Source organism: Mercenaria mercenaria, chromosome 4 (assembly GCF_021730395.1).
Source record: "Mercenaria mercenaria strain notata chromosome 4, MADL_Memer_1, whole genome shotgun sequence".
Classification (NCBI taxonomy): domain Eukaryota; kingdom Metazoa; phylum Mollusca; class Bivalvia; order Venerida; family Veneridae; genus Mercenaria; species Mercenaria mercenaria.
In genome coordinates, this window is record NC_069364.1 from 10,400,047 (window position 1) to 10,414,515 (window position 14,469).

General features: G+C 36.5%; 1 protein-coding gene across 1 annotated transcript in view; it reads right to left on the reverse strand.

The window, feature by feature from the left end:
• Positions 1 to 14,469, reverse strand: part of LOC123550957 (E3 ubiquitin-protein ligase rnf213-alpha-like) — a 158,058-nt gene that overhangs the window by 70,486 nt on the left and 73,103 nt on the right. The window contains exons 36-43 of the mRNA XM_053540043.1: positions 12,747 to 12,904; positions 11,923 to 12,120; positions 8,784 to 8,906; positions 7,278 to 7,398; positions 3,218 to 3,459; positions 1,597 to 1,813; positions 1,195 to 1,287; positions 69 to 296 (exon numbers count right to left, since the gene is read on the reverse strand). Coding sequence (XP_053396018.1) covers positions 69 to 296; positions 1,195 to 1,287; positions 1,597 to 1,813; positions 3,218 to 3,459; positions 7,278 to 7,398; positions 8,784 to 8,906; positions 11,923 to 12,120; positions 12,747 to 12,904 — 1,380 coding nt within the window. The remainder of the gene's footprint in view (positions 1 to 68; positions 297 to 1,194; positions 1,288 to 1,596; positions 1,814 to 3,217; positions 3,460 to 7,277; positions 7,399 to 8,783; positions 8,907 to 11,922; positions 12,121 to 12,746; positions 12,905 to 14,469) is intronic.

Here is a 14,469-nt window from a genome sequence, read left to right on the forward strand (position 1 = left end):
GGTCAACTTCGCATAATTTGCAAAAGAAAAGCTTGACATATAAAAGTGAAACTAGTTAATGAATTTACGTTTTCATTGTTCCATTCATCATCACTGTTTTCTTCTTCTTCATGTTCCAAATTCAATTCAACTTCAGTCTCACTTTCATCATCTGATGCTGAAGTATTCCTCTCTCTGTTCAATTTGGCATCCATAAGATCAAAAAGTGTCCTTTCACCTTCAGACTTTTCATAGAACCAGCTCATTACAGTCAGAACACGGTCTACATCACGTAGTGACACAAAACTACACTCATCCTTTGAAACCAAAAATATGTATATTTTTGCATTTTTCAAACAATACATTAGAACGGTATAATTATTGGGACACAAGAATAATTTATATAGTTCCGTAAGGTAGAATATAGTTGGCCATGCAGTACGTGCTGCTGACTTTCCGCGTTCGGTTTCGAGTCCCAACAAGCAGTCCTCCAGGCAGGCATTTTTTAGGCATGGACAAACACCTTAGTAGAACTCAAGTCATCTGGAAGGTTTCCTCACATAAAAAAAACTCCATCCCAAGCGATGTTTCGAATCAACATCGACTTCGGGCAAATGATTCGAAATCAGCGACCGTAACACTTCGGTCACTGTCGATTAAAGGGTTTGCTTTGCGTAATTACTCGAAATCAGTAATTCTTATTCCTTCAACTATAATTGTAAAGAGCCCGCCCGCTTAGCTCAGTAGGGAGAGCGTTGGTCTACGGATCGCGGGGTCGCGAGTTCGATCCCCGGGCTGGGCGTATTGTACATTGTGTCTGACATCATTCGTCCTCCACCTCTGATAATTCATGTGGGGAAGTTGGCAGTTACTTGCGGAGAACAGGTTTGTACTTGTACAGAATCCAGGAACACTGATTAGGTTAACTGCCCGCCGTTACATGACTGAATAATAATTATAATAACAATTTGTTGGTTTAACGTCGTATCGACATATGATAGGTCATATGGCGACTTTCCAGCTTTAATTGTGGAGGAAGACCCCAGGTGCCCCTCCGTGCATTATTTCATCACGAGCGGGCACCTGGGTAGAACCACCGACCTTCCGTAAGCCAGCCGGATGGCTTCCTCACATGAAGAATACTAGTGAGAACGGCGTTAAACCCAAAACAAAGAAAAGAATAATTGTAAAGACCAGTGTATTACTCAAACAAACCTTTTGTTCTCTCATGTGTAACTGTGATGCCGTCAATATTGTACTGACTACTGCAATCAATCCAGGCATGTCTGGTAGCATATCATTTCGAATCTGATAAAAAAATGTTGTTAAAGTTTATATTATAGATTGTGTGGTAACTTGCTACTAGATGTTATATACCTGTCAATCATTTAACAAAGTATACTAAACAGTATTAGCCAGTTTCAAGAAGCAAGAGCAACTCTAAACATAGTGTCTTCGTATAACCTGCTTTTTTCTTTATTAAGTTAGCCAAGACGTTGACACTTAACTGCATTCGTAATAGACACGCTGCTTATACATCTTTATAACGCTAAACAGTAATATTTTACTACATTCAGTTCAAAATACTCCTAAACTTTTATATCAAGAAATACTAACATATCTTCTGACCATCTGCCTAATATACAAATCTTCAACATCTGTTTCTAGTTGCCCGAAATCCCAAACAAGGGGCAATACACTTTGTGGTAGGGGTTGCACCCTGTATACAAGACGTCTCATGGGTACACGACCAAGCCGGTCTGTCGTTTCATCGGCATCCACGTGGTAACCAAGACCCGCTTGTTCTAATTTCTTGATCAATTCATCCGAATGTCTGAAAACATATATAAGGATTAGGATCATCTACGTAATTGAAAGGCTTGTTATAAAGGTATCGATTTAGGTTTCAAATTCAGTTCTGGTAAATAGAACAACTGTATAGAAACGTTGTTGAAGAGAATACAATGTTTAAACAGAAAAGGAAAAAGACATATTATTCTGAGTCAATCTTTTATCATTATAAGTAACTGACAAATGCAACATTCCAAGATTTGTATATTCTATATGTAAGTTAGCCAGTGGAATTGAGTATTCCTGAAAAATTTGTTTTTCTCTAGAAGTTTACTGTGACAATGTAGTGTTGTGTAGCGTGTTGCACATTTAATTACCTTTTATAAACTGATATTACTTTGACTGGTTGGCGACTTACAAAATATTTTCTTATGAGTTTGATTAGCGGCATTCTTTAAGTCATTATTTTTTTAATGATGTATTACTGAAACTGTATTTTCGATATTGTCGTTCTGTTTTTCTACTCAAATAGTATCATTCATAGGGTAGACAATGACTGAACCAGTATGGCATAAATAAGCATATTTGATTTCTAGACACTGCTGGGTATGGATACTGAATGAAATAAAACAAGACTATTGCCAAGCAATAAAAATCTCCGAACCGGAAGGAACATGTGTCATATTTTTTGCCACATTAACCATATATTGAAACTAACTTGAAGGACATGCATGTTTCTCCAAATAGCCCACAATCTATAAACAAGGTTTCATGAAAATATGTCTTGTTCTTTGAAAGATAAATTGCATGATCTATATTATGTAATTGACAGATGGACAGACATAAGTACAAAGGTACACATTAAATAAGGCATATTCTACATCTTGTTTACTATCCATGTCCAAGGTTTCATGAAAAACTTTCTTGTAGTTTTAGCTGTGACAGAATAAGTGACTGACAGACGGGCAGACAGATCAATGGAGAAAACAAAATAACGTGCACGTTTTCCACAGTGTATTGTTTTCTATATAATTATGTACCAACATTCATAAAAAACATCTCCTATATTTTTAAGTTTTCCCAGAATCCACTTGTTTATATTTTAGAATATTAGTTGCCAACGTAATAAAATGACGTGCATATCTGCATTACTGTCATCTATCCATGTACAAGTTTTATGAAAGCATCTCTTGTCTTTTAAGTTATCGCAGAGTCCATGTTTTGTACTTTAGACTATTTGTTGCCGAAGTAACAAAATAAAAGGACGTGTATATCTGCCATAATGTCATCTATCTGTGTATCATGTTTTATGAAAAAATAACTTTACTTTTACAGTTATCGTAGGATCCCACTCTGGACAAACCATTAGTCTCTTAAGTATGGCAAAATATACACTCAGCGTATTGTTTAATATCGGCTTCTTTTCAAATGAAAGTCAATGTCTTACTTTCTGTATGGATTACAAGCAGCTACCATTTTCAGATTTTCACACAGTTCAAGTATTTCTCCCTCCATACTCCTGTCACACATTATTTCTTTGATTAGACCTATAGCCTCGGTAGTGTTAGCTTCGTCAAAGAATAGAACTGTATACATATTATTGCCGTATTTCTTCCTATTTTTCTTTGCCACTTTCTCTGCTTCGTGGACCTTGTTTATGATGTCTTGACTTGTAGTTCCACCATGAACCTTTTAGATACACAAGAGTAATATGATGTCCCTATACCGCTCACCAGAGTACCACATTTAACAGATACCATATATTAAGACAGAGGGATAATTAGAATTAACCCCGGCATACATGTTTTAATAAATCAAGACGGCTTAAACATGGGGGTAACGGAGTAATGTTTCCACGACATTTGTACTGACAATAAGGCGAGTGGTTTAGGAGATGGCTTTTTAAGCGGTTTCGCTTTTTTAGTTCATTTTTCGCATAATAAGAATATTATGAACAATCTTAATATACAATTACAAAAGAACCATTTGTGTGAACTTCTAACAAGAAAGTTTTTAAGTCATATATGGAAAGGTGACCACGCCTTTCAGATCTGGCAGCTAAGTGTTTCATAAATAGGATTTGTTTGGCAGAGGGTCGCCCAAGGTACATATATGAGATATAGTTTAAGACCACCAATTCAAAAAAGTACAGGGAACTTACTGGAATGAGGTAAATGTAATACCTGGGAATAAGGTAACGCTGTGCGTTCTGATTGGTCAGTCATGTAAACAAACCCAGGAAGTGATTATTTTTCAAAATTGATATTTTTCCACTGCATTTACAGTATTTTATTATACATTTTGACAAAATTTGCTACATTTTATGTGTATTGAAAAAAAGTTTTATCAAACGAATTTCTCCCGCCATGCCAACGATGTAAACAGGGGGTCATCTCATTCACACGAAAATTACTTAAATAAAGTATCACTATTCATATGTTTTTCGTCCGATATTTTGGTAGAACTAAGATAGTTCTTGAAAAATATGTAGTTAGATACATGTTGAGTAGGAAGGCCGTTCACGCCATAAATGTTATAATGTAAGTCTTTGGAAAACAATTGGGGTCATTTAAACCCTATTAGAGCTAAAACAATTGGGGCTTTTCGTCGGCAATACATCCACATAATTTTAAATGGCCACCAAATTGTTGTAAAATGATTATAAAGAACGTTTTCGTGCTAAAATAAGCTGAAATTTGAATATTTTTAAATTTTGGGCCTCTTTTTTGGACAAATGGTGCCATTTTTATCTGAGCTTTAGGCCAAAAGGATCATTTTTACTCTGAATGGGCAAGAAATGAAAAATTAAGTAGACTTATTTCATTTTTACGGAACGAATCATATTTCAGCTTCCAATCAAATCCAATGCAGATAACTTAAATCACTTCACGAAAAATTGCAATCAGACGACGACAGACTGAATCTGGGCATATAATCGCAGGGGTTACCTCAGTAAACTGCCATACTTTTAAAATGAACATTTTTGATGAACTTTGAAAACATTTGGTATCGGACTGTTTTGACAATATCACTGTAAAATTGAAAATTGATACAAAACATAATCAATCTATAGGTCAGAGCCACCAATTCAAAAAAGTCCAGGTAACTTATGGGAAAATGTAAATGCACCTGGGAATAAGGTAACGTCTGTGGGAGTCGATTGGTCACCATGTAAAACAAGCCCAGAATGAATTTTTTCAAATTTGATATTTTTCCACTGCATTTACAGTATTTTATTAACATATTTTGACAAAATATTGCTTAACCTATTTGAAGATGAAAAAATGTTTATATCAACGAATATCTCCCCGCCATGCCAAACGAATGTAAACAGGGGTCATCTCATTCAGAACACGAAAATTACTTAAATAAATATCACTAATTTTCATAAAAGTTTTTCGTTTCCGATATTGGTAGAACTAAATAGTTCTTGAAAATAATTTTAGTTAGATATACATGTTCGAATGTATGGAAGCCCACACCCATGATGATAATGTAATCTTGGAAAACAATTGTGTCTCTACCATAGGTCCGATCATATTAATTTACGGAAACTGACGGTCATCTATTTAACGAATCAAGTTCTTAAGCTTAATCATTTGAACAATGTGGGTGGAATTTTTCGCATATTACAATCCTAGGAAAATATTTTGAAACTGGGCCTTAATTTTTGACCAGACGATTTTAAAAAAAAAATTTATACATGAAAAATTAAGCGTGGCTCATAGTGCTCATGTTTTTGACAAAGTGGAATTGCTGGAACAATCTTGTGTGAGGATCACCTAAGAAACAGTTGTTAACTGGAACACAACTGTTCAGGTAGAGACGACGTATGAAAAGTGTTTTATTTCTAGCCATGATTCTTTACAAAGCGGAATAATTTGTACATTCTGGTAAAGAACCATTTGAAAGAAGTTAGTGTATAATTAGGTCAGCAATTTTTGAGAAAGAAGATTTGTATGGTTTCTACAATATAAATATATATACAGGCAACAGTGGCAATGGCTAACTGGTGGCCATCGTTATAACAAACGACATAAAGAGTAAGTGGACATCTTCAGTTCTCTAAAATTATTTTCAAAATGAACCAGTGTTTTAGGAGGATTTGGCGTTTGAAGGTTATTCTAATTTTAGGCCCAGCAGCCTGTTTTTGACGAATCGGAATAATGTCAACACCCTTTGTAAACAATCACTCAAGAAACGATTGTGTAAAATAATTTTGAAATAGGATCAGTAGTTTCAGACAAGATCTTTAAAATTTCCATTATACAGTTTGTATTATAGAGAAAAATGAACATGCCCCCTGGCAGCAAAGTCAATGATTTTAACAAATTTAGTGGAGAGTCAACCAAGGACCATTTTTGTTAAATTATTTTGCAAGTGGGCCAGCAGATTTTCACATGTTTTAAAAAGTTTTCAGTATATACTTTTTGGAAAAAGTGACCACGCTTTGAGGCCATGCTTTTTAACGAATTAAAATAGTTTGAACAATCCCGGTAGAGAATCACTTAAGGAACATTTTTACGGAAACATATTTTAGAACAGGGCCATCCGTTAAGGAAATATCGTTTAAATATACTTCTACTTTAAGCTCTGGCAGCCCCTACGTGCAACAAATCAGAACCGACTAAAACATGTGGAAAGGACAAATACAGGAACAACCGCACCAAATTTCATCAAATTTCAACTAATATTTTCAAAGAAGATGCTGTTTAAGAAAACTTTGACGGATAACGGGCGGACACTACATGACATTAAAATGGCAATTTTTTCCTAGGTCCATAACTCCTATATGACTGAATGAATCCGGACGCGAAACCCCAGGTGCACAACTGCACATGCTGACCAACATTCCTGTAAACTCTGGTGACTCTAGGTCAAATACTTTTGGAGCTACGCGCGACACAACATTAAAATGACCAATGTTTACTAAGTCAGGGACCATAACTCCTACATGACTGGATGAATCCGGACGCGAAACCCCAGGTGCACAACTGCACATGCTGACCAACATTCCTGTAAATTTTGGTGACTACGTCAAATACTTTTGGAGCTAGGCGCGACACAACTCTAAAATGACCAATTTTTACAAAGTCAGGGGTCATAACTCCTACATGACTGAATGAATCCGGACGCGAAACCCCAGGTGCACAACTACACATGCTGACCAACATTCCTGTAAAGTTTTGTGACTCTACGTCAAATACTTTTGGAGCTAGGCGCGACACAACATTCTCGGAAGGACGGACAAGGGCAAATCTATATGCCCCCAAAGTGGAGGCATAAAAAGCCTGAAGCTGCTTTTTTCCTAAAATCACACGAGTTCGAAAAGAAAAATACGATTACACCTTACGTAAGAAATCAGAGTGAAACTGCAGCAACTGACGTATGGTATCAATAATCTAGTTAAACTTCATTACACAGGACATCAAATTAGTTTGTATATGGAAAATTTCATACTTGTTTTAAGCACGAATAAATAAAAATAAATAATACCAAAACTATACCTTCATCAGAATTATGTTAGTTACTGGAAGTCCTGGAGGCATCTGAAGCGCACACATGAACTTAATCAGTCTGGTTTTCCCACATCCCGTTTCTCCCATTATGATCACAGGTATATTGCACCTAAATAAATTTGAAGTCTATATCAAGAAACTTAGGCAAAAATGATTGATGAAATATATCCCTTGGTCCGTATAAATGGGTATATATCTCAATCCTAATAGCCTTCTAGTACGTATTCAACGAATCTGATCAAATTAGGCTAATTTGGGTCTAGGGAACTTTCATTAGCAATATCTCCTTAGACCATTATTGCACTACATTTAGATAGTATCCTTCGATTTACTACGTTAGAATGTCATAGTGTATACAAGCGGGCAAAGATGACCTTAGATCGCTCACCTGTATATATGAGAAGTACCCAGCGCAATATCTTATTAGGTATATTATTTCTTTATAAATCGTATTATATTATCTACTCTTTCAACACGGCTAGCTAGCGTAAATATTCACACATGTTGCAAGCCAACCCTTTTGAACATGCTTAATGCTGTTTATCTTGTTGCTCTGCCTTCTGCAAGGCACTGGGTACACGCGTAAATACTTCATTAGATTAAGATTTTTATATATTTGCACGAGCAGCATTTTTATGATTTATATATCGTGCATTCTTTAACCATTACATGCGTAGGGGATTTATCTTGAGAAGACAAATTTTATTTACACTGTCCTGTAGCTTTGAAACATTGTGGGCATTAAGAGCGAGAGCGAGAGTGTGCATGTGCACAATTAATCGGCTTAAACTCTCAAGTGACTATTGGCCACTGGCCCTTCAAAAACGGCACCAAACTGTATTATTAACTAGAGATGCTTTTGAGAAAAGCGCATGTCTCCCACAACTGCCCCTATGAAAAATGTCTAGGTTCTCTAGATGGTTTAGACGAGCGAGTGGATCCAATTAGTAATTCAAGGGCCATAAATCAAATGTGCCTTGGCCGATTTAGCTAGTTATCAAACTTGGCTGAGTTCTCATGGTCAAACACATTTTGTTCAAGTTTAGTGAAGATCGGATGAGAAATATTCGACTTAGAGTGCGGACAAGAGTAAAAAGGCTGATTTTTCGGTAATTCAAGGGCCATAACTCCAATACGCCTGGACCGATTTGGCTAGTAATCGAACTTGGCCGAGGACTCATAGTCAAACACATTTTAGTTTGGTGAAGATCGGATTAGAAATGTTTGACTTAGAGTGCGGACAAGAGCAAAAAGGCCGATTTTTGGTAATTCAAGGGACATAACTCCAATACGCCTAGACCGATTTGGCTAGTTATCGAACTTGGCCGAGTTCTTATGGTCAAACACATTTTGTTTAAGTTTGGTGAAGATCGGATGAGAAATGTTCGACTTGGAGTGCGGACAAGCTTTGTGAAAGACAGACAGACACACACACAGACTGGAGTAAATCAATATGTCTCCCACACCACTGTGGTGGAAGACATAATAACTTACCTAAACCTCATGTATATGGCTAATATCTTCTTCACGTTGTCTGTTGTCAACTCGTATGTATCATCTGGATCATGAGGAAACTCAATTCCCATGACATTGCATAACTTCATGATTTTCTTGTCCCTAAATTAAGATAATTACATGCGCATAACACGACAGATAAATTAAGTAAAAGTAACTAGACATGTGACCTTGCCTCTGCTATGTGCAGTCAAGAAATTTAAGTTTGTGTTCTTCCGACAAAGTTCAGGGTCAGTCACTAACAACTGTTATCACTACATTTTATATAGGAATTTTACAACGTTAAGTAGCCAACTGTGGCCTTGACTTTTGGGCTGATGACGTAGTTCTTGCATGTGGCACATTGTTTTGGCGACAAAGTTCTCGGTAGCACAGATTTTCAAACAAATCATTTAACATTATCTTTCATCTGTACCTTTGAACCAGGGATCTAATTCAAGAAAGAGACATGTCGTTTTGTTACAACGAACGTCTACTCTACGTTGTCAATAAGTTCTAGTTCGTAAAAAGAAAAATTACTTAATATATTGGATGCACTGGTACCAGAACAGAAAGAAAATGCCTCTGTACATGTTATACCCTACCCCAAGGTATTCTATAAGAACCATGGTCATGAACGGGAAAGTGCACTAACCCTTTTCAATCGTACATTTCTCACCTAAAACGCGCAGTTCGGTGAATGGGTACCCAGCATATTGAACAAGCGGTAAGTTATCTTACATCGTGTACCAGTCACTTTGTTTCAACATTTCATATTGCAGAGATACTCCACATATTTTATGCTTTCGTACACGTTACAGAAAAAAACTTGCGTGAACTTCCCTAATGAACATCCGGTCTAGAGGTCACAGCAGTGTGCACATGTTAGGCGAAATGTAAACAAACAAAAACAGAATGCAAAATATTCACAGTTATACAATAAAACTCGAAAGGATGAATGAAATTCATCTTATATATGATTTTGAAGTCAGACATTTGTATACATCTGTACTGTTTACTTAATTCATATTGCACATATGCTGCATATACACATATTAGCGTACACGTGTAGTTAAACAACGACTGACATACATTTTCACATCAGCCAATCAGAATGGTTTTGTAATCTAGACCGGAACTTCACTAGGGAAGTTCAACGAAGTTTTTTGTGTAACGTTGAAAAAGTATAAACTACGCGTTGTTTCTCTCAAATAAGAAATATTGAAAAAATGTGACCGGTACACAATGAAAGATAAATTACCTCTTGTTCAATATCAACAGTACACATTTACCGAACTGCGCGTTTTAGGTATGAAATGCGCAATTGAAATGGGTAGGTATATTTTCCCGTTCATGACCATGGTTCTTATAGAATACCTAGGGGTAGGGTATAACATGTACGAGGGCACTTTTTCTGTTCTGGTGCCAGTGATTGGATGTCTTATCGTGACCTATTCTGACTTCCATTACTTAACTATTTTTGTTTTTTGATGGTCGCGTCCATTAGGTTATGGCTCAACAGTTTTTTTTGTTGCCCTATCTAGTGTCAAACCGCGGTTGTTATTTCTGCCAAGTTATTTTGAAGTCCCACCATGCATTACAGAATTATTTGACAGACTCTAACAACTGTTATTAGTAAAATTTGTAAAGAACAAGAGCTGTCCCTATTGGTGACAAATGTTACCGAAGTAGGCCCAAGAATGCCACAGTTGTTTGCGCAAAAAATCACATATCAATTTGTGACCTTGACCTAAGTGGCCTCGGTCATAAGTGTGACATATCTTCTCAATATGGTTAACATTTGTGTCGAATTATTTTCAAATCCCTTGATAAATGGCAGAGTTATGGACCAGACAAGAAACACCTTTAACCTGTAAGTGTGACCTTGACCTTGGAGCTAGGTGTCTAGGTCTTACACATGACACCTCATCTCATTATAGGGAACATTTATGCCAAGTAATTTCAAAATCCCTTCATCAATGGCAGAGTTATGGACCGGACAAGAAACATACCCTGTTAAATTTTGACCTCCAAGTGGGACATTGACCTTGGAGCTAGGGGTCTGGGTCTTGCTCATGACACGTCGTGTCATTATGAGGAAAATTTATGCCAAGTAATTTAAAAATCTCTTAATGAATGGCAGAGTTATGGACCGGACACGAAACATACCCTGTTAACCTTTAACTTGTAAGTGTGACCTTGACCTTGGAGCTAGAAGTCTGGGTCTTGCGCATGACACGTCGTCTTATTATGGTAAATATTTATGCCAAGTTGTTTCAAGATCCCTTCATGGATGGCAGAGTTATGGACCGGACACGAAACAGACCATGTTAACCTTTGACCTCTAAGTGTGACCTTGACCGTCGTCTCATTCTGGTGAACATTTACGCCAAGTTATTTCAAAATCCCTTTATGGATGGAAGAGTTACAGCACGGACAAGAATTTACGCCGGATCACGCACGCACGCACGGATAAACGGACAGTGCGATTTTAATATGACCATCTTCGGGGGCATAAAAATGGACAACATCTGACGTTTAAACGTGAACCTGACCTTTGAGAATCGGATCTGGCTCTTGCACGCAACACAAGGGTTTGTTAGGTTGGTCATTGGAGCCTTGTTATTTCGAACACGCTCCAGCCATTATAAATTATTGGTTTTAAAAGCAATGTAATAATGTATAACAAAAGAAAATATTCTTAACTGGATTGAATAACAAGAACAACACCTTCCGCACGCCTGCCTCAGTCCTAAGGAATAAGCTACTGATTATCTACATGATATAGAAAAAAATCTGTAAGAAGATATTCATATTATATGTATCAACTGTTGTTTAGTTTTAAAAGCAATATTTGTCACTAATGACATTTACAAAAATAAAAGGTAAAAGTCATTATACGTGCGAAGAAAACCATAAAGTACATGTTTCAAAAAAAAGTGTTCTTGAAAATCCCCATACATGTCGTATTCAATTCGTGACGACACGGTTGTTTTGAAATATTCCAACAGAATGTTTTGGCGTTGGTATGTAAAATACATTCAATTACAAAACAATTAATCTTTTCTCTTAGACAATGATTCTTCGAACTGGATGCTATATCTAGGCAATAAATTTTACCCTTTTATTCAAATCTAACCTTGGGAGATCATCAAAATTCTCCTGTATCGGAGCATGATTTCTGAGTAGAGAGTCATACAACTTCCGATTCATTATGCTTTGTTCTAGAACATCTCCTGTTTGCTGATCTACCAGGTTTCCTGTTGCTCGATCAATAAAGAAACCCAGGAAGGTAAAGGTGAATCTATCCGAGTTGAAGAACAAGTATGGATGTGGACTGAAATATTTGTGATTATGTTAAATACTTCAATATTATTAATAATTAAACAACTAAACCAATTTGAAAAAGTTTGAAATAGAATGTTTGTGACTCGATTAACAGTTACTTCATTTTTTTTCCACAACATACCTAGTACCGATCAAACATATTAACTCCCTCAATATGGGCTGTTCTGTTCCAGAGTAAAAATAACCAGGAGCTCACTCTAAGCTGGTTATACAATGAAATTTCTGCTAGTGTTTCGTATCTGCAATTTATTTGAGTCGTGGTCCGTCGTACTATACGTCAGTCGGGAACGTATTATCAGCCATTGAGAAAAAAGTATGTAGACAAGTTTACCAAACAATCGATTTATAAATCAAAAACAAGACAATGAAATACTTGGACATCATTTAACTAACGTTGATTTTCCTAAAACACTTCGGAGTCACATTTCGTGACAAATTAATGCTATATATACTGTTCTTAATTAATATTAACCAGGAAGAGTCGTATTCCTAGGCAAAACTACACGGCAAGTAATGTGCATGCAAGAGAGTCCGGGCTGCGAGAACAATATATGCCCACCTAACTGTAATCTGGTAATAAGTAGATTCATTCAAATAGACCTTTCCACATATCACCTGCTTTCCCAAGTCCTTCTCATATGATACTGCAGAAGTGTCTCATCCTCCGCAACATGATCATCGTTGGCTAAATGCAAATCTTCTTCATTTTTTGAATGAACCTGGGTAACTGTTGGAGACTGTTCGCTAATGTTTAAAGACCGAGTTGAAAAGTCCTGTTTGGATAAATATAAATGATATTTAAGAAATAATAAGTTCCCAAGTGCGGTTTATCGTAGAATAACCCTAGTTTTTCGTTCTTATGCGAAACAATATATCACGAAGGCCGTAGGCAGGCCTTCATGATATATTGTTTCACATAAGAACGAAAAACACGGGTTATTCTACGATAAATCACACTTGGAACTTGTTGTTTCGATTCTAACACGACATACTAGTATCAACAGTTTCAGAAAAAAAGGAACTACTTTTTACGACCGTGCTACGCACCTGGATCGGATGACGTCATTGCACGCGAGCGGTTTATTGCAGAATAACCCGAGATAGATTTTGCTGTACATGTATGTAGGTTATTCGCTGGTCGTGTTAGAATTTAACATAACGGTATTTGATTAATTCATAACACGTCTCTAACTATGTATCATTAAAAGAACGACAATAGGAATACTGTAGGTGTCTAATACAATTTCGGCTACACGATCTAAATTACAGTGCATGTCTTAAAAAAGCATATTTTCCGTATTTACGTCGCGTTCACTTTAGCGCCATTGTTATTCGAATGTTACTGCATTTGTTATTTCACAATACGTATATCGAAAGTTCTACAAAATTATTGTTTCCTTTTCAAAAGACTTTGATATGAAATTAGGTACTGCCTGTCAGACGGACAACGCAATGCCAGTTTTTAACTTTGAAAAGAGGCTTTTCGGTATTTTCCCGGTTAAGAAGTCTTTTCCGGTATTCTTTGCAAGCGGAATTGATAATTTGTTAGAATGAAGGAAGACATGTACCATATACTTTCAAAACGGAATAGGAAAAGACACATAGGATGTTTAATCTCATTTAGCAAATGAATACCATATTGCTCTTTATTGCGAAACAGAGCATGTACCAGTAGTAACGTCACAAACAAACATAACAACAAAACAGTACAGGAGAAGAAATGATTCAAACGGATCTCCACACAAATTTTCGTTGGATGCGTGTAAGAGAGACTCTACGCTTTTAAAGCGTGTTCCTGACACTCACATTAATTATGATATCATCTCTTGAACAAACGGATATAATTTGCTTGTTTTTGGGGTGAATACGAGATATGTTAAAAGGACATCTGTTGATTACAGACAATGAAGATCGAAACGGTCTTTGATTATTGAGCGGATATCAGTTAAAGCGGCCATTTACTGGCCACAGGCAAAGGTCCTTTAAAGTTTGACGGCTCGAGTTATTGTAGGAAACCGTTGTCAGTGTTAGACACACTGTGATTTTGACTTTTATCAGTGGTCTAGATCTGATGGCAAGTAATCATCATACTGTGTTGGTTACTTTATGCCCAAGCATTCTTTATTTAATGATCGGAAATTGTCACACCGTTCCAATAAACGAAAGAGGCCATCTCCTGACCAAAAGCAAATATCGTATTCAATTTAGTTTATGTGGACATAAACGTACTGCGATAATTTTGCTGAAATAGAACTAGATCTTGAGGTCATTTTGACCTTCAAACTTGATATACTTACCCATAAAACACTTGGTGTCATTTACTTATCGCATGCAAAAA